Raw genomic sequence first — 22981 nt, 5'->3', positions numbered from 1 at the left:
CCCATTCCTTCGCCATAAGCTTTTTCAGTCCCCACTCTACCTTGCTTACTGGATAGCCTTAGTGGGACATTCACTGTCTCTTTCTCTCTTAACCTAGCCCAGCCCATAGGGTGATTATAAGGAATCAAGGGAGGAAGGTGGGAGACCATATATGCCACCCTCATCTTCGTCTTGGAAAAGCAGGATGGAATTAAAAGTAAGAAGTAAAACGAAATTCCAGTAGCAATTTAACGACTGACAACATGAGTTTTGGTAATTAAGTGAACTGTGACTTGGGACAGCTCAACCTGGAATAAATAAAGTCAGGAGGGGAACAATGTTGGTCTGAAGCAGCAGAACAAAGTTCGAGTCCAGCTGCACCTTCAAGATCAACCAAGTTTTATTCCAGGTATGAGCTTGCTTGGTAGTTTTGTTTCAGCTCTCCACGGCGCGGCTCCTCCTTGGCAACCAACACCTTCCCTCTTGGAAGACGCCGATCAAGAAACCTTCCTCTTTCTCGACGCTCCCTAACTCCCGTTTCGCTCCCCGGAAGCGTTTCGCCGATCACAACCCTCCAATCAGAAGAGGGCAAAGAGGCAAGCGGGAGGAGGGAGGAGACGTCCGAACAGGGAGCGGCACCATAGAGCCGCGCGGTGGCTAGAGCGGCATCCGCTTTTCGTACGCGAGCAAACCGGAAGGAGGGAAGAAAGGGAAGGAAGGAAGGGCGGACGGGCGGACGCAGGGCTTGCGCGCGCGGTTGGCTGGCTCTGGGGCGGGCGACGGGGAGGCCGCAGCGTCGGAGAGCGCCGGGAATTGGCGCGCGGGTGGCCGTTGCCGTGGCCCGGGAGCCCCTCACGCTCGCCCGCCTTGACTGCCCCCATCGCCTCCCTTTCCCGCGGCTGCTTTCGACCGGAGGAGCGGAGCCATGTCGCGCAGGCGGCACAGCGACGAGAACGACGGTGAGAAAGGGGGGCTCCTCTCACCCACCTCCCTCCCCCCATAAGCGAGGGGGCTCTGCCCTCTTCGTAGGTTGGTTTGGGAGTCTCTCTTCTTCCCTGAAGGGCGAGGGGCTGAGGCGGCTGCTTTGCGTGTTTACGCCCGCCCTTGTCCTTCTGCCCGACAGCTGCCCCGCGAGGTAGGCCAAGCTCACGCCGCCAGCTTCTCACTCGCTGCAGCTGATGCCGGGGCTCGGGATCGTCTTGGTGTGGTGGTTAAGAGCAGCAGGTCCAGATTTGCCGAACTGGGTTTCATCCTTCTCCATGCAGCCAGCTGGGTGACCTTGGCTCCGTCATGGTCCGGGTAGAGCTGTTCTCACAGAACAGTCCTGTCAGAGCTCTCTCAGCCCCACCTACCTCGCAGGGTGTCCATTGTGGAGAGGGGAAGGAAGACAATTGGAAGCTGCCTTGAGACTCCTTTCGGTAGTGAAAAGTGTATAAAAACAATTCTTTCCTTGCTGGGAGATCTGGGTTCAAATGCGCCATTCACCATGGTGGAATGTTTTTGGGCCTGAAGGGCTGCTTACACAGCAGTTGTGAGAAGAGAATGGTATGTACTTGGACTCACAGGCTTTTTTGACTGTGGAGGAATCTCTGAAATGTTTTTCAGGCTTCAGGGAACCAGGGAAGGGGTGACATACCCTTCAGAGACGTGGGCACAGAAGTAAGATGTGGGAACCAGCTAGTCAATCTATTGATCATTTACAGTTTCCATTATAGAGAACATTTAGGCTCCAGTGACATCTAGTGATGTCAACAGCCATCCGAACTTCTAGGAAAAGCAGTGTAACACCTGGGTTGTTCTTGCATATCCCCAGGGTTTTCTGGAACCCTGATTGGGAATCCCTGGCTTGGAAGAAGGGTGGGATAGAAATATGTGAAATAAATCAACTTTGCCTGGGCTGTGGAACCACGGCCTTTCCTCTGTGCCTGTCTATTGTTGAGTGTCAGTGACACATGAGGACATGCATATGTTGCGTTGGAGGATAAGCAAGTGAATGAGCCCGAAATGGAATAGCCAATGTCATTCGTTCTTGTAATTGTGCTCTTTGAGTATCAATGAGGACAAAGTTGATATCTAAGTTTGATGCTTAGTTTGATTCCTGAATTTGTTTCTGTATTAGCGGGGTCATTTATTTGTTTTAGGTCAGGGGCTGCCTGTTAGTGAGGGAAAATCTGTCATCTATGGTGTGTGAAAAAGAAAAGTCATTATCTAGTCTGAGTGGTGGTTATGATCTCCTTTGGATCTGCATTATAGAAGGCTGCTTCTGTGCACCACTCTGGTTTTGTTGGTCTTTTTATCGGATGAGTATGATAATTCCAAGAATATCTGTTGCAAGCCCTTCAGATGAGAGCACCTATTGGAGGGATGGGAACAAATGTGGCTATAATTGTGTTTGACTAGTGGCTATGATTAGCTTGGTAAACCCCTCATGATAGCTGGGAGCATGCAAATATGTGTGGAGGAAAAGGCAGCCTCTTCCGTTTGCAGGTTGATTGTGAGTCGAAAGTTGCTGGAATCTTCCTGTCCCTAGGCCCAGATAATGGGAGCAGCATTGATAGATAGTATTGACAGGAGATGTGTTAATGAGTAGGAGTTGAGAAAGCACTGCACTAAGTCATCTATGAAAACGTTGCATAGTGTGGTGTCAAAGTGAGACATGGGTCCATTATGCACGGCTGCCGAAACAGCGATTTCGGGTCACATGGAAAATGTGGAGGGGGAAGAAGCGAAGCAAACTGCTTATGCACGGGACGGGACGTAACTGCGGAAAAACCCAGAGTAACCGATTATGCACGAGGCGACCCCGGCGCTGCTTCTGGTTGCGCCCCGGTCACCCAGAAGCTGCGCTTTCTTCTGCGTTTCGCTAACACGGCTTTTTCAGCGGCATGCACCAAATCTGCGGCTGGTTGCAGCCGTCTCCGTGCGTTATCGGTGATTTTAGTCGCCGCCATTCCACCCCGAATGTGCGCTATCCCCCCCCCCCCCGTGCATAATGGGCCATGGAAATAAAATGTCAGTTCCTCGAGTATGGTCACACAAAGTGGGATCTCTAAACACAAGGTAGGCTTATAAAGTTGTTGCAGAAACAAAATTTGTTGTGAATGGAAATGTCAGTCTTTTGAATCATGGGATTTGCTAATTTGGCACTCCATTAATAAAACCTTGTATTAGACAAACAATATTTGCAGCCATACAAATGTGAAGATCTCAGTATGGCTTCCTAGTGGGTCTTAAGCAAATACTTACGAGCATTTTGTCTTAGAGCACCCAATATAGCATGGTCAGCATTTCCCCCCCACTGTGTCTTATCAAAACAGGAGGGCAGCGACACAAGAAGAGGAGAACATCTGAGTCATCTGAAATTGTAGATCGGCTGGAATCCTTAATATGCAGAGTGGGAGAAAAGGTAAGAGACTAGTGGCTTCTTATTTGACCCATTTAGCTTAGAGTCTTTGACAAGCATTTGAATTCTGCATGCCGCTTTTTAAAATACTTAGTCTTGAAAGTTGAGTCATCAGTATATGGGAAGGTCAATTGGTTTCTAATTGCTCCAAAAGATACAGAGACTGCACATTAGAGTGTACGTATAAACTGCAAACTGTTCATTGCAAATGGTAAGAAGAGGACAGAGCCAGGAGCAGATCTGGAATTGGTTCATGTAATGGCTTTTCTGTTTTTGCATCTAGGATCTCCCCAAATGGGAAAACAGTTGTTCAGTTCCAATCTTACACTGATTTTTTGCCCACCAGAATTCCTGTTTCAAGATGTCTTTTTATGGCCTGTAATTTTTTAAAAAATGAACATGCTGTTGAGAGACTGTAGACGGGAGATTCCAACTTTTGATTCAAAATAATTTAAGATAATTTTCCAGAAATTTTCCATATGTTCAAACACATCGTAGCATGCAAGACGTAGGGATACATGAAGTATTGAAGAATTGTAGGATGTATTACTCTCATGTATTGGAGAGATCTTAGCAAGTGAGAAAATATAGCACCTGCTTCGTTGAAAATAGCTTTACACTTTTAAAATGCTGGGTTTTTTCACCTTTGGCTGGTTCATGAGGCCTGATTGCTGGCTGATGGAAGGACAACATACTCGAACAGGGAGGAAAAAATCAAAATCTGTGGTCCAAAACATCATCTAGAGGTAGCGGAAACCAAGTTGCTGTGAGATTTTCGGCTCCCATCGCTAGATGATGAATATTTTTTCCTCTTATTAGATTTTGAAGTTTTTATTCCAGCATTTGGCCCAATATAGCTTCACTGCTGCTGTATTTAAAAACCCAGGGGTATACACCTAGCTCATAAACAAACTACCCAGTCTGGTAAATATCCTGACATAACAATCCAAGTAAAGGAGCAGCAAAGTCTCCTTTATAGGGACTGTTCAGTCATCGTGCCAGAACCTTCAAATTTACATTGATAGCTAGAATTAAAATAGCTTTCTTTTAAAATAGAAAGAAGGTAAATGTGTGTACTTGATGTGTGCCTCTCTATTAAACAGTAGCAAAGTGTACTAGTATTATTATAAAGACTTTTTCAAAAGCGTGTAATTGAACTTAACAGTGCTGACGTGTTTGTATCAACTAATTATACGGGCCTTTTCCTGCTGAGCAAGAGAGGTGAAGTAGCTTTAGCCCAGTGTTACACAAGGCTGATTGGTTAGTTGTATTTGACCACTTTGTTCAAGGTGCATGCTCTCCAAGAATTGCTAGTCTTTTTGGATCCTTGGCCTATGGGAGGTTTCATTACTCCCTTAATCAGGGGAATTGTTTTCAGTGCCAGCCATTCTGCTTATAGACATTAGCACTTGAAAGTGCAATCTCTTGCAGAGTTACTCCCCCTGAAGTCTACCTATCTTAATGGGCTTAAACTAGAGAAACACTTAGTGGGATAACACTGTAGGTCAAGCAGGAACCTGTGCAGTGACCTTCTTGGTAGCTTAACCGTGACTAGCAAACCGGAAGGCTGAAGGATTTTATTGCTCCTCTCAAACAAGTCATATTTTGTTGCATCTCCACTCTACTAACCACACCTTCCCTTGCCAATTTTCAACCCTGATGAAATGTTGTGATGGTAATTATGTTAATTATGGCTGTAACAGTAATCGGGACTCTCTTTCCATCAGGAATTGCTAAACTGCTTTAAACGCAGGTTTGATATCCTAATTAAGAGCGAAACTCTCTTAAACATAACCACAGCTTACATTAATGTCAGTGGCAGCTGTGGTTAGGAGAAGTGAGGTTCATCCAAGGAAGGGAGAGAATGCTTGATTCCATTGGCAGTTCTCTTTCTCCCTCGCTGGTCTTGAACAAGAGGGCATCTCTCTACTGGGAGTAGGCATATGGAAGTTCTTAAGCAGGCTTCCTTTCCCCCTTCTCCTACATTGCTTATTGTTGTATATTATATTGTTTTATTTCATCCTTCTCTAAAGGTGTAAGCCCATTTTCTTGCATTGTTCAATGCGTTTATTATACCGGCCTTCACTGCATTGTGTGTACGTGATTTTTTAAAAGAACTTTGCAATTTGCCTTGAGCCTTAATGAAGAATATGGATTGTTAGCAAAATCGTAATTGGCCACAGTAAAAATTGCACTAGGCCTAAGATGCGAACGTGCAAACGCCCTTCTAGATATTGCAGTTGAACTTGGAGCTGCTTGCTTTATCTGCCATTGTGGAGTTTGTAACATAGTGTTTTGAAAACCAGATTCCTGGCAGAGTTTGTCTCTTGTCAGGTTTTCTTGCCTTCTGCTAAGAGGCTGCGCATTGAATTTGCCTGTTACTGAGAACCTCCTTGATAATGTCTTTGGGTGATGATATGAATCAGACTCTCTCTCTCTCTCCTCTCCCCCCCCCTTAGAGTTCTTCCTCTTTGGAGAGTAATTTAGAGGACATGGCCGGGGTCCTGGAGGCAGATCTACCAAACTTCAAAAGCAAGATACTGCGACTCCTTTGCACAGTGTATGTATGCAAAACGTTTGTATGTATGCAAAACGTTTGTGGAACCAGGTGATAAAGTATTGCCTACATTTTGAAGCGCCCCTATGCTTTCTATCTGTTTGCATTTAAGGGCTTTTTGCTTTTAAGTCCTGGAACTGGGAAGAAAAACCTGACTGATTGGAAGGAGCAACCTGGGTAGAATGTCCCGGAGCTGGAAATGAGTTGTTCTGGTGTAAATGGGATGTTCTTCCTCATTGGACGTGCTTGACATTGATGGCTAGGAACAGCGTCAAGATTTAGTTAGGGACTTCTGGATTCAGGGGCAACTTTGTTGTGGGTAGTTCTCTTGATCACCCGCTTATTGGCTTCTGAGTGGGTTCTTTCTAGAGCACTGTAGCTAGTCGTTCAGCCACATGCTCTGCCTTGCAAATGCCACCATGAGCAGAATTGTTGCAACTGTGGGGGAGGGGGTTTCCCCAGGTCTTCAGCAGATTTATTATGACTTTGCCTCATTTAGGGCTTTTGGTTCACCTCTTCTTTTCAGCCAAGGCCCTGATCTGCAAGGATGGCTGATGTGCTGCACAGCTGCCTAACTGTGGAGCTTAAACAAGTGAAGCAAAGAAAAGAGTCAGTCGAGGATATGCAACAGTCCTATAGAATTCTGTGGTCAGGTAGAGGGAGTTGGGCCAGTTCACCGTCAGAGATGCTTTCCTCCTGCAGACAGAGCCTTGGCCTGTTATTGAAGGCCAAGTGTCTCAGCTGTTGGAAAGGGATCTGCTGAGAGCCCACCCAGAGCCAATTCCAGCTTCTAACTTCTTGCACCAGAGATGAGCCATCCCAAATTCAAAGCACATCTGCTTCTTGAATTTTGCTATGCGTCAGGATGCTGACAACAGGGGTTGCAGTCTGAGTTAACGTATTTGTTTGTTTTGTCTCCTTTTCATGGGGGGAAAAATCAGTGCCCGCTTGTTACCAGAGAAGCTGACTATCTACACAACTCTAGTTGGCTTGGTGAATGCCAGGAACTACAATTTTGGTGGAGAGTTTGTGGAAGCCATGATCCGTCAGCTCAAAGAGTGTCTGAAAGTCAACATGTATAATGAAGCTGTGTATTTAGTAAGTTGCTTGGTTGCTTTCTCGCTTCTTCTTTTTGTTTCTTTCTCGCTTCTTCTTGTTTTTGCTTCTTGTACTCATGTGGTTTGTCTTGCTGACCAGCAAACCTGAAGTCTTTTGTCTTGCAGGGCATATTGTGGAAAACTGAATCTCCTGCTCACTCATTTGAAAGTTTTGTGCTGGCCTCTCTCGTAGTTTTATTATAGCACCCCTTCAGGGCTGATGTTATGTCATTTTGGAATTGAATATTCCTGAAGCTGCCTTATCCAACCCTTGGGCTTTTGAAATCAATATTAGCTGCTCAGACTGAGCATGGCCTCTCCAGGGTCTCAAGCAAAGGTCTTTCACACCACCTACTGCCTGGTCCCCTGATCTGGAGGTGTTGGGGATTGAACCTGGGAACTTCTACATTCCAAACAGAGGATCTACCACTGAGCCGCCACCACCACTTGTGGTCATGTATGTTTTGTGATATGGTGCTGGGGTAGTCTACATCCTGACTACTTATTTTATGGCGAATGAAGGCCTGTGGTCCAGCACACTGTGAATTCCCTTTAACTTTTTAATAATCTACAGTAGGAACGTGGTGCCTGTTTTTCTGCTTTGTACCTGTTTGCTTGGTTTTTTTTTAACCCTGAGGAGGCCAGTTAAAATTTCTGCAGTGAAGCTGGGATTGAGGTTCATATGCTTCCCTGTGGAACTTACTGAACCGCAAAATGCCTATGTTTGTTTAAAGCTTGGAATGTGGAGTTCCTTTGCAACCTCTCTGCCCGTCGTGAGGGGAATAGAGGAAGGGAAACACATAGACTGACTCCTGATAATTGCCCCCTTAGATTCCAAGTCAGCCAAATGTGTGTCTGTGAGGGGTGTTCTTCTATAAAACCCTGGGGTGTTCATTTTCTTTCCCCAGGTCCGTTTTCTTTCTGATCTAGTGAACTGCCATGTAATAGCTGCACCTTCGATGGTAGCCATGTTTGAGAACTTTGTTGGGGTGACTCAGGAGGAGGATGTACCGCAGGTAAGCAGTGGTATTTTTGTCATCGTGGATGACTTACTGTTGAGATATAGCAGCAGTTCTCAATCCAGGGGTTGTGACCCCCGAGGGGTCATTCAGCCACGGCGGAGGAGGCCAGTGCCATGCTGCTGCCACCACTCCAGCCACTGCCGCTAGCTCTCCTGTGATGCTGGCCTCCGAGGCGGCGCAGAGGAGGCCAGCGCAATGCCTCTGCTGCTCTGGCCACCGGCGGTGTCTGTGCATGCGCACTGCCATATCTGTGCATGAGCCCGCATACCCTGCTGTAGGGGTCGCGGGGCGGGGGCGGTTGAGAACCTCTGAGATATGCCATTACAGCCGTATCCCCAAAGGGAATATTCCAGCACAGTCAGTTTGCAGGTTTAGTCTCGCTCCAAATTATTTACTTATGGGAGATGGGAGATTGGAAGCTGTATGAATAAGGCAGACTCCCTAATGTCAGGTGGGCAGGTATCACATCTTGACACCCAAGAACCTTTCTGCTGTAGCACACATAAATTCTTGTCCATCGTTGTGCCATATGTGTGAGATTATGAAACGCGCTCACATATGTGCTTTCACAGTAATTTTTGCCGTGATTGAGTTCTTATCAACTGTGGTTGCTGGCATACTATTAAAATTAAACATTCTGTCTTTAAGGTACATAAAGAGGGGTTTGTTCCTATCAGATTCAAGCTGTTGCCCAATTACTAGAACACTATTTGACAGGGCATAATTAAACCCCTGTTCAGTTATTGGCTTTGGTGGAGAGCTTGATTGGCAAGGGAATGGACGGTAGCAGGCCAGGGGTCCATCCCCCGTCTCCCAAATTATTTGCTGCTACTCTTGCCCTATAAGCTGCTCGTTCTCTCCCATCTCATATGCTGGAGTTGGCAACTGGAAGCCCAGATAATGCAACACAGGGGGTTGGATTTGACCCAGGACTGCTAGTTGCTGACTCCTTGGCTGAAGGATCTGGTTAGCCATTCATTAGCCTCCTTTATCAGCATCTCTAGAAATGGTATGTGTTATTTTGAAAAATGTCATTATCAGTGAAGTAAGTTAATTCTATCAACAGTTGAGGACCATAGGTCTGGGTAAAGGCAGGGTTAATAAGAACAGACATATTGTACATAGGCTGTTAAAAAGCTTTCTATTTGCATAAACTCTTCATGGGTGAGAGTCGATTGCTTTATGGAAGAAGAGCAGTTAATGGCAGAATGCGTGGCTTCCTAGGAAATGCAGGATTATTTCTTTTGTGTATCACAGAAAGAAGAAAAGGGCTGGTCCTGGTCCAGCTAAGAAAATAGAAAAAAATGGTGCATGTAGGGAAAAATCTTGATTTATGAAACCCCAACGTAAAGGGAAAGTAACATTCTACTAAGAATCTGAATTAATATTCCTCTGAGGAAGGTTGATGTGACACATGTTGGGGTTTCACAAATATTAAAGATTCTTTCCCTGCAAGCACCAGTTATTTTTTTTTCTGTCTTCTTTGTTACTATCCCAGGACAGAAGCAGGAAGTATCTAGTACACAAAAACCTGGGGGCAGTTCTGACATTCCAATCAAAATGTTGAGGTTTTCCTTCAGGGTTTCAAATGCAGTATATTCTTCAGACTGATCTGAAATGATCATGGCAAAGCACATGCACATTTTGTATATATAAAAATAAAATCTGATATGTTCTATCTTAATTTCTGATATGTGCTAGCTTATTGTTTGTGCAGAACAGGTGGATTTGAGCAGCTCCCTTTCAGTGGAGGCCCATGTCACAGGTGTAGCCTGCACGGCGTTTTTCCATCTTCGCCTGGCGGAGCTACTAGCACCCTACCTGCCCTCGAACTGTCTGGCTACAGTAATCCATGCAAAATGGAGCTTTTCCGCCAGGTCTTTGGTTGTGGACGGGACCAGGAACAACTGGGGCACCTCTTCCGGCCAACGCTATATACCATCTTGTGAACCCCCACCCTGTGTTGATTGGACTGCAGATGGGGGAGGAATGAGGGTTATGCTGCTTCTTGTGTTTTATGTTATTAAGGGGTTCAAGATTGGGGGTTTTATTTGTTTTATGTAACCCACCATGGTTCCATGGAAAGTGGTGGGATATAAACAAATAATAAATAAATAAGCTCAGCCACCTGTGCTTGTGCACAGCTGTTCTTATATTCATTTTTAAGGTTTGTGCTTCAGGCACAGTTCCAAAGCACTGCTGGACATCTTAAAATCCGAAGTCGGTCTTTACTATGTTTAATCTGTTGCGACCTGATCCATCATTACACTGACTTGGGATAAGAAATCTCCCGTGCTTTTTCCTCCTTACCGGCACACAGTTGAGCCTTATCGTTTTTGTTTGCCGCAGGTGCGCTGTGACTGGTACGTGTATGCCTTTCTGTCATCCTTACCTTGGGTGGGAAAGGAACTGTATGAGAAGAAGGATGCCGAGATGGACCGCATCTTGTCCCATGTTGAGAATTACTTGAAGTAAGGGAACCAACAGGCTTATGTGCTGTGCTTGGTGGGTTATTAATACCGTGGGAAAAGAGTCTTCTCTGAAGTTATTCTGAAGTGGTAGAAGCTCTTGACACATTATAGGTAAATGCACATAAAAATTGGTGCCCAAAAAATTGTGCTGCTAGTTACTAGGAAACATTTCGGGTTTTTTTCTGGCATGGTGAATGTCAAGTGTAGGACAGGCCCCTGCAAGTTATGGCTTGCAATTTGGGAGAAAACCTTTCCCTCCTTCCTCTTCAGCTCGAATTCCTACATCTGCTTTCAACATCATTCTGAGACATATCTGTGCTGTTTCTATATAATAACTAACCAAGACAGTTTATGAGACACAGACTGTGAAATCCTAGTTGGAGGTTTATATGGAATGCTCATTTGTGTTACGTGTGCAACGTAAAACTGTAGTTAAAACAAACCCCGGAAGGCAGAAGGGGCTTCGTGGCGGGTGGACGGCTGTTCCTGCTTTGCAAACTGTGGTTTGTGGAGAGTTAGATCCACACCAGACATAGGACTGAAGGCTATCTTTCAAAGTGCTCACCTTTTCCATGTGGGAAAGGAAGGGGCTGAGATTGTGGCCCCAAGACTTCATTACTACAGTTGTATATATTTGTGGGGCTCCAGTTTTGACAGTGGGCTTCTCTAAAAGAAAGAATTTCTTGGTAAGCAGCATATGGTGTATAATCAACCCATATGAAGAAGAGTTCAATCGGAAAGCTTGGCCACCTTATGCCCAGACTTTCTCTCCAGTTACAGGGTGGGCCTGTTCTAGGTGATGCATCTCACATTTTGACAACTAAATTACTAAATTAAATGTTTTTATTTTCCTCTTGCTTCAGACGCCGTCAGAAGATTCACGTGCCCATGTTACAAGTTTGGTCTGCCGAACAGCCGCATCCTCAAGAAGAGGTAGGTGTAGCTGGACTTCTTTAAGTCCATGCCGGTGCAGTCCATAAAGAATGTGCAGTTTGAATGCCTCATTTTGATTTGGGCTGCTGTGGGAAACTCCAGTGATAACTTTGGTGTGCTCTCCTCCTTCCTCCAAAGTTGCTGCTGTTTATCAAGAGGCGCCCTGGCACTGACTTTTCTGAATGCTGAAATAACAGTCCACTAATATCCTTTTGTTACCAGCGCTCTTTCTACCTGAATGGCTCCCACCCACCCCTAAACTTTGACCTAGACTGAATCCCTCCATCTGAGCAGGGCTGGAAATGGGAATTCCATCTTTCATGATTCCAGACTCCTTTGGGATAATAACTTGATGGAGCAAGCGATCGGTGTATAATTTTAACTAGATTAATTTTTAGGATTTTAAGGATTTTTATTGTATGGGGTTTTATTCCGTGTTTGTTGTGAGCTGTCCTGAGAGGGATGGTCTAGAAATGCAGTAAATAAGCCTATCTTGGTCGTGTCACACTGGGCTGATGAGCTTTCTGAAGCTTAGAAAGGAATGCTTAGCAGTCAAATGGATCCTAAAGCAAAATCCCCCCCCCAAAAAAACCCCCTGACATTCTCCATAATACCTCTTATTAGGAGCAACCAAATGACACCTAGTAATGCCTGAGTTTCAAGCTCACCAGAACTCATAATCAAACTAGACGTTGCAAAAAAAAAACTTTTAAAGGTTAAATGAATTCTTTTAAATCTTTCTTGGGGGGGTCACATCAGCCTGTCAAAGAGTTCTGGTGAACTCGCATGCTCACACGTTGCCGTGTCCTTTGGTTGCTCTTAATAAAAAGGTATCATGCAGATTGCATTCCTTGAATCTTAGCAGACGACTGCTTATCCCAGTGGTGGGTCTGGGGGGGGGGGGGGGAGGGAGTTCATTGCCAAGCTAGAAAGCATAAGTGGAGGGGTGACTTCAAAGGAGCAAGGAGAATTCCTGCCCAAAGAGCTTGGAAATCGCTGAAAGGTCATTCTTTTTGTCATTAAGTACTTAGACTGCCTCTGGGCTCAGGTTCAGAAGCTGAAGAAAGACCGCTGGCAGGAAAGGCACATCCCGCGGCCCTACCTGGCCTTCGACAATGTGCTGTGCGAGGCCCTACAGCACAACCTGCCTCCCTTCACTCCGCCACCGCACACGGAAGACTCGGCCTACCCGATGCCTAGGGTGATCTTCCGAATGTTTGACTACACGGATGATCCCGAGGTGAGCTGTGGGCAGGGGATGGGGCCTGTTCATCTGCCGCTGTGAGAATAAGCAGCTGAAGGATTCCTTCATCGCTGGGAGAAGCTGAAGTGTTCCTGAAAAAAATCAAGCCGCTGCATGGAATGTATCCATGTCCCTCGAAGAAGGTCACTGCACGCCACTGATTCCTCCTCTGCCCATACAGAGAGGGGAATTCACAACCGAGGGCGTGAAGGTACGTTGGGATTCCCTGGCTCAGCTGAGCTACACCTGATGGGCTTGGAGCAGCTCACATGGAGACTTCACAGCCCTCCTCCGCAGGCAGTTGAAGGGGGAGGGGTACGCCATGCCCTTGGCACAGCAGCCATCCAGCTGCTTCCTGATGCTCTCCAGATGGGCACAGTTCCCTCCTTTGGAGGTGGGGTGGGGGGAATGCTTTCTGCAGTCCACATGTGAGCTCTTGCCACTGGCATCAGGGGAGGGTGGGATTTCCACAAGCAGTTGGGTTTCCTTGGAGTTGCATGGAGGCTGCATGGACAGTGCTGGACACTGGAGAGGGGGCAATACAGAATTTCCTGAGTACCAGAGTGAAATGTGACTTCAGTTTTAATCCAGAAAAAAGAATCCCTACATTGAGCTAAATGGTAACTGAGGACACCCACAGGGTTAGAAACATTCATAGCTGAGGATCCCAACTTTTGTCTAGTCTCAATTTGATAATTTTGTTGGTTTGGTCCAGGTCAGAGATCCAGAGAGCCACTGCTGCTCATGCAAGGGTTAAGGTTTTGATTATTATTTTTTAGTAGCTGCTCTTTGCTTCTAAAAACAGCTGGCCACATGACATAGGAAAACTGCGGTTTGAGGAAAGTCAGAAACTGCCTTTTGTGTTCACAGAAGTAGCTTGGTGGGGGCTATGCCATTCTCTATTCTTTCTATCCTTTAGCTGGCGATTGGTGGAGGAGGTTGTTCTCTCGGCCAATACACTGCTGTAGGTGCCGCTGGATTTTTTTTTGCCTTGTTTATAATACGTTTCCAGTCTTGGCGACTGGTGACAGTAATTTTGGCCATGTGGATTGTCAGTTGCTGTTTTCTAAGGTCTTCCTCGATCGGTTGGAGCCACGTTTTCTTTGGCGCCAGTCGTTGGATCTTCCATTCAGTTGGTCGTTCCTCTGCTGGTGTTCATTCTGCAGACACGGCCAAACCATTGCAGTCCGCACTTTTGGATTTGTTCTTTGATTTGCGGCTGATTGTCACATTTTATCCGAATTGCCTCTGTTTGTAAACAGTAACAGAACTTAACTGTGGCCTATACACTTTCCAGGCTGAAAAGACTTGGCAAAATGTTTAAATCCCCATGCAAAATACATTGCTAGAACAGAGCTCTAATGACGGTCATGTGATCAGACTTTGCCATTCAGGCCGGCTGTGAGACTGTCCCTCTCGTCTCCTCTGCATCCTTCCCACAGGGTCCTGTCATGCCAGGCAGCCATTCCGTAGAGAGGTTTGTCATAGAAGAAAATCTGCACTGCATCATCAAGTCACACTGGAAGGAGAGAAAAACATGGTGAGGAATCTTGGCCTTTATATGGGACAGGGGTGTATGCGTGTGTGTTGGGAGGGGAATGGTCACCCTCCTCCAGCACTGTTTTCCATCCTCAGGTTGTGTGTGTGTGTTTGATTCATGGAGCAGAGCAAACTGCTATGTAGCGCCTCATGCACATAATATACAACTAAAAGCATATTTCGTTCTTCCTAGCTAGCCTCATATAGACTTGTATCCTCAGTCGCACATCTGTCTCTTTCTCTAGTGCTGCCAAATTACTGAGCTACCCTGGAAAGAACAAGATCCCTCTGAACTACCACATAGTTGAGGTATGTTTTCTTAACATAGACCATTAAATTTGACCTACTAAATACAACAGAGCCTCTTGTGGCGCAGGGTGGTAAGGCAGCCAACATGCAGTCTGAAGCTCTGACCTTGAGGCTGGGAGTTCGATCCATCCTTCCGAGGTTGGTAAAATGAGTACCCAGCTTGCTGGGGGGTAAATGACTGGGGAAGGGAATGGCAAACTACCCTGTACTGAGTCTGCCAAGGGAATGCTAGAGGGCGTCACCCCAAGAGTCAGACATGACTCGGTGCTTGCACAAAGGATACCTTTACCTTTACTAAATACAACTTAGGTAGTAAACTTCAGTCGATACAATCTGTCTGTCCAGTAACAGTGATACCCTGATTGGCATATAGCTCTAAAACGTACATTACAAAGCTATGGAGAATTGCTTCGGTCCGAGGCCCCTGAAATCTGCCCATTCTTGTTATACTTCATCTTAAATGAAGGCACAAAAGAAACCCAAAGAAATGCCTAATTTCTGACTGTACAGGTTGTGTTGGGAGCTTTAGCTGAGTGGGTAGGCAAAATGTTTGAAATGCTTCCAAAGTATTTGCACAGGCCTTTAAGAGTTAGGAAGTCAGTGCCTAGAATGGAAGTCTGGGGAGAAAGACACACAATCTGCGTGTGTCGTTGCGTTATGTCTTGTGCCGGTCGCTCCCTATTCCCACTAATCGCAGTGTGCTGAAATCCATCTGTGCACAAAAGGACAACAAATCTGGCAGACTCCTTGTCAAGGCAGCAACACTTCTAGCTTCGAAGTGGCCTGAAGTGGGGAGATCTTTGACCTTGTGAAATGGCAAAACAAAAAGCCACCTTCCAGTATGATGTACGCCAACATTCAGAGAAAGTCCAGGCAGATGACCAGATTGTTCTGCACGGGCCTGCTGGATAGCGAGACACATCCCATGTGGATAAGATGGTTGTCTGTCTTGGCTTAGCATCGCCCTGGACTCTGGTGATAGCCCATCCCTCGTTTTTTGCCCTTTCTTCTGCCTTGTTCGGTGCGATAACATGTATGTTGAAAGTGCCCTTGGCGTTCTTGCATGACATTTTTGCATAAATCTGCATTGTTTTATATAATGTTTATAAAAGCAGCTCTTTCACAAAGCAAGAGGGCCGAGAGTTATCAGGGGCAGGTTAACAATGCCTGTCAGGAGTGAAATCAGTCGCTTGCAGACCAAATGCATTTCCGCCTCTCCATTGAATCTGTTTTCCCCCCCACAGGTCATCTTTTCGGAGCTGTTCCAGCTTCCTGTCCCGCCACGCACAGAGGTCATGTACACAACACTTCTTATTGAACTCTGTAAACTTCAGCCTGGCTCTTTACCCCAAGTTGTATCCTTTCTTTTAAAAGTCTCTCTCATCCTCAGCGTGGTGTAGTGGTTAAGAGCAGTGGCCTCTCATCTGAAAGAGCCAGGTTTGATTCCCTGCTCCTCCACATGCAGCCAGCTGGGCTACCTTGGGCTAGTCACAATCCTGTCAGAGCTGTTCTTACTGAGCAGGGTGTTTGTTGTGGGGAAAGGAAGGGAAGGCGATTGTAAACTGCTTTGAAACTCCTTTGGGTAGTGAAAAGCAGGGTATAAAAATCAACTTCTCTTCTTATTTGGGAGCAGATGATTATAGCAGTAGCTGTTTTTCTTTTTTAGTACAAGCAGTGACCATGCTATCTTTGGGATGGAGATTGTGATAAAATAATACTGATAAATACCTTTTCCAGATTTTGCTTTTTGCATTGCTTCTTGTTACTTGTTTCAGAGGATTGTTTTCTTCCAACCACAGTGGCTTATTTCTCAGAGCGTCCCACTTTATAAGTATGCACTTAGAGTTAATTGGGATATCTCTTCCTATTCCAAATTGAACTTTGCAGTGTTTAGAAGTCAGAATAGGGCTGAAGTCAAAGGTGGTAGTCAGCAAGTGCAGTTTCCTTAATTATCCACTGGTAATTCTCCTCATTCCTAACTTAATTTCGTCATTGTAATTGGAAAGAGCTTTAATGGATTAATAAGTCTACCCATCATTTTAGTGTAGGGTTTCCCTGGCCATATGATTGGAAACCCCTGTTATTGTGGGGGTGGGGGAGTATTCTCCACCATATTCCCTCTATGAAAAGCCCTCCCCGTCAAAATATGCTTTCTAATATTTAACTGGAACCTCCTTTTCTTGTAATGTGTTAGAAGCAAATATTGTTAACACTCTGCTGTAAAGAGTGGGGTTGGAGGTGGTATCTGAAAGCTCACGACAATGTTTCTCCCTGGGTTTTAGTCCCTGAATAAGCTCCAAGATAGTAAGGAGATACTTTGGTTGGTATCTATGGTATATTTGTAAACCTTCACGGTGAAATGTTGCTCATCCTCAGCACCACGAAAAGTAAGTCGATTGCATATTCAGCTACTGGTGACATCTCTGAGAAGAAAGCAAAACATTCTTGTATCCACGGCTAAACTTTTTTGTCAGAAAAATGACTTGAAAGCTTAATTCTGGAAAGCAGGTACAATAAATAAGCATGCTGCCTCTGCTTTTGTATTATGGAGCTGTGACAAGTCTCTAACCGGTGGGAGGGGCAGGCTGCACATATCCCTCAAAACCCCATAACCTTTGGTACCTTAACCAGAAATGCACAGCTGGCACAAGCCACTGAAATGCTATACATGCGCCTGGATACAATGAATACAACATGCATAGACAGGTAAGTGTGGTAGATCACTAAGGAGCTCAGTGGAAGTGCCATCTTCCCCCCCAGTTTGTATATAGTTTTATGGGCCATTTTTTATGGGCCCTTCTTGTTTTTTGTGTCCCTGTAATGGCAGTGAGTTGGAAAGAACACTCCGGTATAAAATATATAGCTTGGTTTGGAAGTTAATGGGAGATGACCTATCGTTTTAAGATCTGTTTGGTTATGTAACCATTTTATTATTTTGTTGAAATTATAAGCCCTATTTCTGTATGTTTTATACATATTTTATGCCAATAAAAGGTTACTGACTAAAGTAACGACCCTGTGAACGGCCCTGGGCCAGAGACTGAGAAATAACCAGAACTTGAATTTTGTTTTTCATTTAAGGTTCATCAATTGGTTTTCCCACCATTTGAGCAATTTTCAGTTCCGTTGGAGTTGGGAAGACTGGTAAGTTTCTGGGTGCCCTAGTCTAAGCTTTTGCTTCGTGCTGCCTCGCAAAATGATTTAGCTTCCTGCTGTGCCCTTAAAGGTAGTGTCATTCTTAGCTCCTTCTGAGATTTTATTTATTATATTTATATTTATATACCGCCCTCCCCGGGGGCTCAGGGAGGCCTTGTCAATTTACAGTACATTCCCAAAATGGTGATGATTCTGGCTATTTGTGCGGAAAGTTAACTCGTCCATCTCCCTCGTTTAAAAATATTGCCCTTTTTGAGCACCTTATGTAGGAATAAATTTGCAATTTGCAGTCACACATCGTGCTCCAGTATTAATTTGCTTTCTTACTGACATTGCAGTAGTTCTTAAAAGTGTCTAACCAGCATGTACAAGGGAAAACATAAGTGGATTGACAATAATTACATGATTTTATTGTTACTTTTTGATGTTATTAGGTCGGACTGTCTTACTCACGACCTAGATAAGCCCAAACCTAAATTTGTTAAAGAAGTATTGGAGAAATGCATGAGGTAAGTCAAATCTCAGAATTGCAAATGGGATGTGTGTGTGTGTGTGTGTTTGGGTACTGGTAGCCAGAATAAGCTATGTATTATGATGAAATTAACCGGGGGGGAGGGAGAGAGCCATGAAGAAACCTCTGAAGCAGACTCTCTGTTCTTACACTGGTTTGTCACAGTGTGTTCATGTCCTCCATCCTCCCTGCACATGTTCAATGCTTTTGTGCAAACCAGCTTTTGCTGTGGCGTACAAACTGTGGCCAGCCACAGTCGCCCTTCAAACCACAGTTTGGAGGGTCAAGTTCTGGCCATCTGTTGCCGGTGTAGATGAGTGGTTTGCACTAAAAGTGGACCTTTCTAATTGATTGGGAGCATGTGGTTGAAGGAGGAAGAGCTCATCCATGTGATGTTACACTGCAGCCTGGCATTCCACCTGAAGCTGGAGGCAGCCACACTGTCTTTTGCAGTCTTGCTACCCCAACAACAGGACATTTGCAGCTGAAACAAATCCTGTTCCATTCTGTAGGACTGACTTCTCCAACTTAAGAGGTCTAGAGTAAGAATCAGAAGATCTTATTGGCATACACAAAAGGAAGCCAAAAAAATACATCATAGTGTTGATCTCCAAGTACAAAACCTCATAGCCAGGCGTATAAACTTGGCAACCGATTCAGTGACCAGAGAGCCTTTGTTTTTTAGTTAAAAAATGACCTTAGCCTCATTGTCAAATCTGTGTCATTCAGAAAGGAGTGGGTTGATGAGCTGCCCACAAGTAATGGCATAGATTCTACAGTAGAAAAACACACATGTTTCCAACATGGACGGAATTACAGGGACGTATCTTGTGGCGCAGAGTGGTAAGGCAGCCTGACTACCCCTGCTGTAACCGCCCATCGAGTGGTAAATGCTGAGGATCTACAAGTGTAAAGAGTTCTTACAACCAGCTCCATTGTTAGATGAGACATAGGCTACAGTGGTCAGTTTAATGTACAGTAGACAAAGGAGAGCCTCCAGCCATGGGTCACTGGGTGGGTATACTCAGGTGACAGAAGAGGGTCAGTTACAAGTGTAAAAGAATGTGCCTATTTTCATTTGTTGGCTGTGAGAAGATCAAGTGAGCACACTCTCACCTGTCTAGCTCTTGTTGGGACGCTAGCTGTATGTCTTGAAGTGTTCAAATACTGACCCTCTGATTCCTTTGTGACAAGAAACGGGCTGGTTTTTTTATTCTTTATTTTGTTTTTGGGGGAACACAGTTGTGTCTTTGTTATACTTGTTCCATTAACTTCAGAAATGGCAAGGGAAAGATGGGGAATGGAACAGACAATCCCCTCCCCTTGTACTATACAACTTGAGATAACAAAATTTGAGTCCAATGAAGATTTATTCAATTCGTGAGCTATCGTGTGCATGCACACTTCCTCAGACAATAGAGCAGGGATCATAAGAGAACAGATATAAGGAGAAAGTAAATTTGTGGCAAATTCGTAAACAGCATCACATCCTAAATATGCAGTATGATAATTCCTTGGTATGAGCCTCTTGTGGCGCAGAGTGGTAAGGCAGCACACATGCAGTCTGAAAGCTCTGCCCATGAGGCTGGGAGTTCAATCCCAGCAGCCGGCTCAAGGTTGACTCAGCCTTCCATCCTTGCGAGGTCGGTAAAATGAGTACCCAGCTTGCTGGGGGGTAAACGGTAATGACTGGGGAAGGCACTGGCAAACCACCCCGTATTGAGTCTGCCATGAAAACGCTAGAGGGCGTCACCCCAAGGGTCAGACATGACCCGGTGCTTGCACAGGGGATACCTTTACTTTACCTTTATTCTTTCAGAATAGGGCAGAGGAGAGAGCATTAAATCTTGCTTGACATAAATGGTCACCGCAGTTGGGGACCTGTTAATTGGTAAAAATATAAGGCAAGGGACCCATCACTTGGCAGAAGTCCCAAATTCAAAGGAGTCCTCTGGCTGTCTCACGGAGATTTTGTGATTTCATGCCCAGTAATCTACACTTTAGGCTTCCATTTGCATAAGATTCAGTTGCCGTTAAAAAAAAAAAAAAGATTCTAAGGAAATCCCCATAGTTCTGCTCTTTTGTTCAGTGTGTCTTAGCCACTCAGATGCATCTTTTGTGTGTGTGTATGTATAGATGATTGGCTGTTTTGACAAAGGATTATCATTGGCTGTATTTGGTTGTGACACAGTCTACTGACGTAACAGAATTGATTTTTGCTATATATTCCCTGTCATGTAAGGAGATCATAGTCTGATGAAGAGTGCTTGCACTCGAAAGCTCACGCCCTGAATAAATCTTTGTTGGTCTTAAACGTGCTACTGGACTCTGATTCTATTATGTGTTATGTATGATACATTTCCAGCCATTGAACACATACATCCTTAGCATAGGCTATTGCCTTGCTTTTAGCACATAGGAATGAAGGGTTTCATTTCTGAAAGGTTTCTAGGCTGCAGTAAGAGTTCTGCAAGCATGGCTGGGTTGCAGTCTGGTGCAAGGACAGATTTTTAAGAAGGCAAACTGTGTTTCTCAGCTGGCAACGTGACTTGGAAACTACCAGCATTGGCCAGGGGAGTGCTGTACTAACTCATGGGTCTGTCTGCTCTGTGTTTGGCATCGGTCAAAGCCCTTTGTCCACTTCCTGTAAAATATTTCCTTTTTTCTTTCCCCCAGGCTGTCGTACCATCAGCAAACCGTAGATATCGTTCCTGCCACCTTTTCAGTCCTACTCCCGGCAAATCCAGCGTGCATTTATAAATACGGAGACGAAAGTAACAGTATGTGTGCTGTTTGTGTGGCTTTTTTTAGAAGAAATGATGGTTTCTGGGAAAACTGTTGTTACTTTTGGAGAGGATGCACCCACATCACTCTTAAGGGCAAAGCCTGATAGTTCTGAGGGAAAAGGGCTTTTGGAGAATTGGTTTTCTGAAAGAGCATGTAGTGTGGCAGCTCAAAGATTGGCAAGGCAGATTACTCCATTTGAATCCTGTTGAAATCTTGGGGCCTTACACAAGCTCTTCTGTCATAGCCTCAGCTCTAGGTCTACAAGATGGGAATCCTTCTTGCCTTTCTCACCAGGTTCCCGTAAGGGGCAGTAGATCGGGCATCTGACTTATGTATTTATAATTCCATTTATATTTCGACCTTCCCCAAAGGCTCCAGATGGATCACAGCATTAAAACGTATGGTTTAAATTCATAAAATTAAAATTTTAAACCTTATTTTATCCCCATCAAAAAGACTCGAGCCTTGAAGCTCAGTCGGATATAGAATCGGCAAAGAGATGTAGTTACAGTACAGCCAGTTCTCAGGAGCTCCAAAGAAATTTCAGGGAACGGGGCCCCAGTGTCTTTGAACCTTTGGAATTCTGACACGGACTGGCTGGTGCAGCTGCGGAATGGCGGCCGGCAGAAGCAGAGCCAGCCACAGAATGTCGAGGGCTGTGGTGACATTCAACTCGAATAATATCAACATTTCTGGCAGGAGTTCTGTTTAACAAGATGCCTTCTAAAACGAGCTATATTGCTTAAAAGTATTCTTGCCTACGCTGAGCATATTTGCAGTCACGTAGCAGAGATCCTTGTGCCGTGGTGGTAGTTGCTGTCAAAGCTTCTTTTCTTTTAAATCCTGCTGGGCAAATGTGCCATCTGGCCACACCACTTTCTGTAAACCCTTGGTAGGGCACCGTGTTGCCCAAGGGACCTCTACTTGAAGGAGTTTGATCATTTCCTAGTGGCTAGAATTCATTTGGTCCCACAGCTCTTAACATTTTGATGGTATGATTGGGTTCATCTATTGGTGCACAGCCACCTGGCGTCACACAGCCACACACCACACCCTGATAAGTAGACACCCTGCCCTTCTGATGTATAATCTCAAACTTTAAAATACGGGTCCAGACCCGAGGAGGAGTTGGAAGAAGAGGGCGAACGTGGATGTCTCTCAGAAGTTTGCAGCCCTTCTAAGAACAGCCGCTTGGCAGTAAGCACACTGTCTTTCATTTGCAAAAGGATTGTGCCAAGTTTCTAACTGATTTCTTTTTGTCCTTATGTGCAGAGGCTCTTCCTGGATACAACGTTGCACTCTGTTTGAACATCGCCATTAAAAACAAAGCCACCACCGAGGAAATCCTCACTATCCTGAAAGACGTTCCCAACCCTAATCAGGACGATGATGATGGTAAAGGGTTTTCACAGCAGCAAAAGAATAGATAGTACTATGAATTACCAAATTACCGTGTCTCATTCTAAGATTGCATAGGCCAGGCATAAAGGGATTCTTTGGAGTTAAATTTGAGCTAAACTAAATCTGCAGCTCTTCTCGGAACAGAGCTTGCGTGGTGTTATGGTTAAGAGCAGCAGCCTCTACTCTGGAGAACTGGGTTTGATTCCCTGCTACTCCACATGTAGCCAGCTGCGTGAAGTTGTGTGCTTTCATAGTTCTCTTAGAGCTCTCTCAGCCCCACCTGCCTCGCAGGGTGCCTGTTGTGGAGAGAGGGGAGGGGAGGCAATTGTAAGCCGCTTTGCGACTCCCTGGTGTATGAATCCTGGTGTATGAAAACCAACTCTCTTTCTTAATCCCTTTTGGGATTAGTTGCATGGTTCCTTGGATACAGGCGATATGTGTCATGGCACCAAAGTGGGCGGATCTCAGTGGCTTGTTTACATGAGCATGCAGAAAGACTAAGTGTTAAACAAGACTCCTTGGCCTACTTGAAAAATCTCGTTTTCCCCATGTTCATGTTCACGTAATTTATTA

At 45.1% G+C, this 22981-nt stretch overlaps 1 protein-coding gene across 1 annotated transcript in view; it reads left to right on the top strand.

Annotated features, from left to right (window-relative positions):
* Positions 1-670: 670 nt before the first annotated feature.
* Positions 671-22981, top strand: part of NCBP1 (nuclear cap binding protein subunit 1) — a 29321-nt gene continuing 7010 nt past the window's right edge. Inside the window, exons 1-16 of the mRNA XM_077345498.1 lie at positions 671-938; positions 3297-3385; positions 5842-5942; positions 6881-7037; positions 7945-8052; positions 10408-10529; positions 11393-11462; positions 12487-12702; positions 14148-14245; positions 14490-14553; positions 15798-15908; positions 17195-17259; positions 17635-17697; positions 18144-18218; positions 20897-21000; positions 22280-22402. Coding sequence (XP_077201613.1) covers positions 905-938; positions 3297-3385; positions 5842-5942; positions 6881-7037; positions 7945-8052; positions 10408-10529; positions 11393-11462; positions 12487-12702; positions 14148-14245; positions 14490-14553; positions 15798-15908; positions 17195-17259; positions 17635-17697; positions 18144-18218; positions 20897-21000; positions 22280-22402 — 1600 coding nt within the window. The 5' untranslated portion in view covers positions 671-904. The remainder of the gene's footprint in view (positions 939-3296; positions 3386-5841; positions 5943-6880; positions 7038-7944; positions 8053-10407; positions 10530-11392; positions 11463-12486; positions 12703-14147; positions 14246-14489; positions 14554-15797; positions 15909-17194; positions 17260-17634; positions 17698-18143; positions 18219-20896; positions 21001-22279; positions 22403-22981) is intronic.

Source organism: Paroedura picta, chromosome 7 (assembly GCF_049243985.1).
Source record: "Paroedura picta isolate Pp20150507F chromosome 7, Ppicta_v3.0, whole genome shotgun sequence".
Taxonomy (NCBI): Eukaryota; Metazoa; Chordata; class Lepidosauria; order Squamata; family Gekkonidae; genus Paroedura; species Paroedura picta.
Note: the sequence above shows the minus strand (reverse complement) of the source record. Positions and strands in the feature narration are given on the sequence as shown.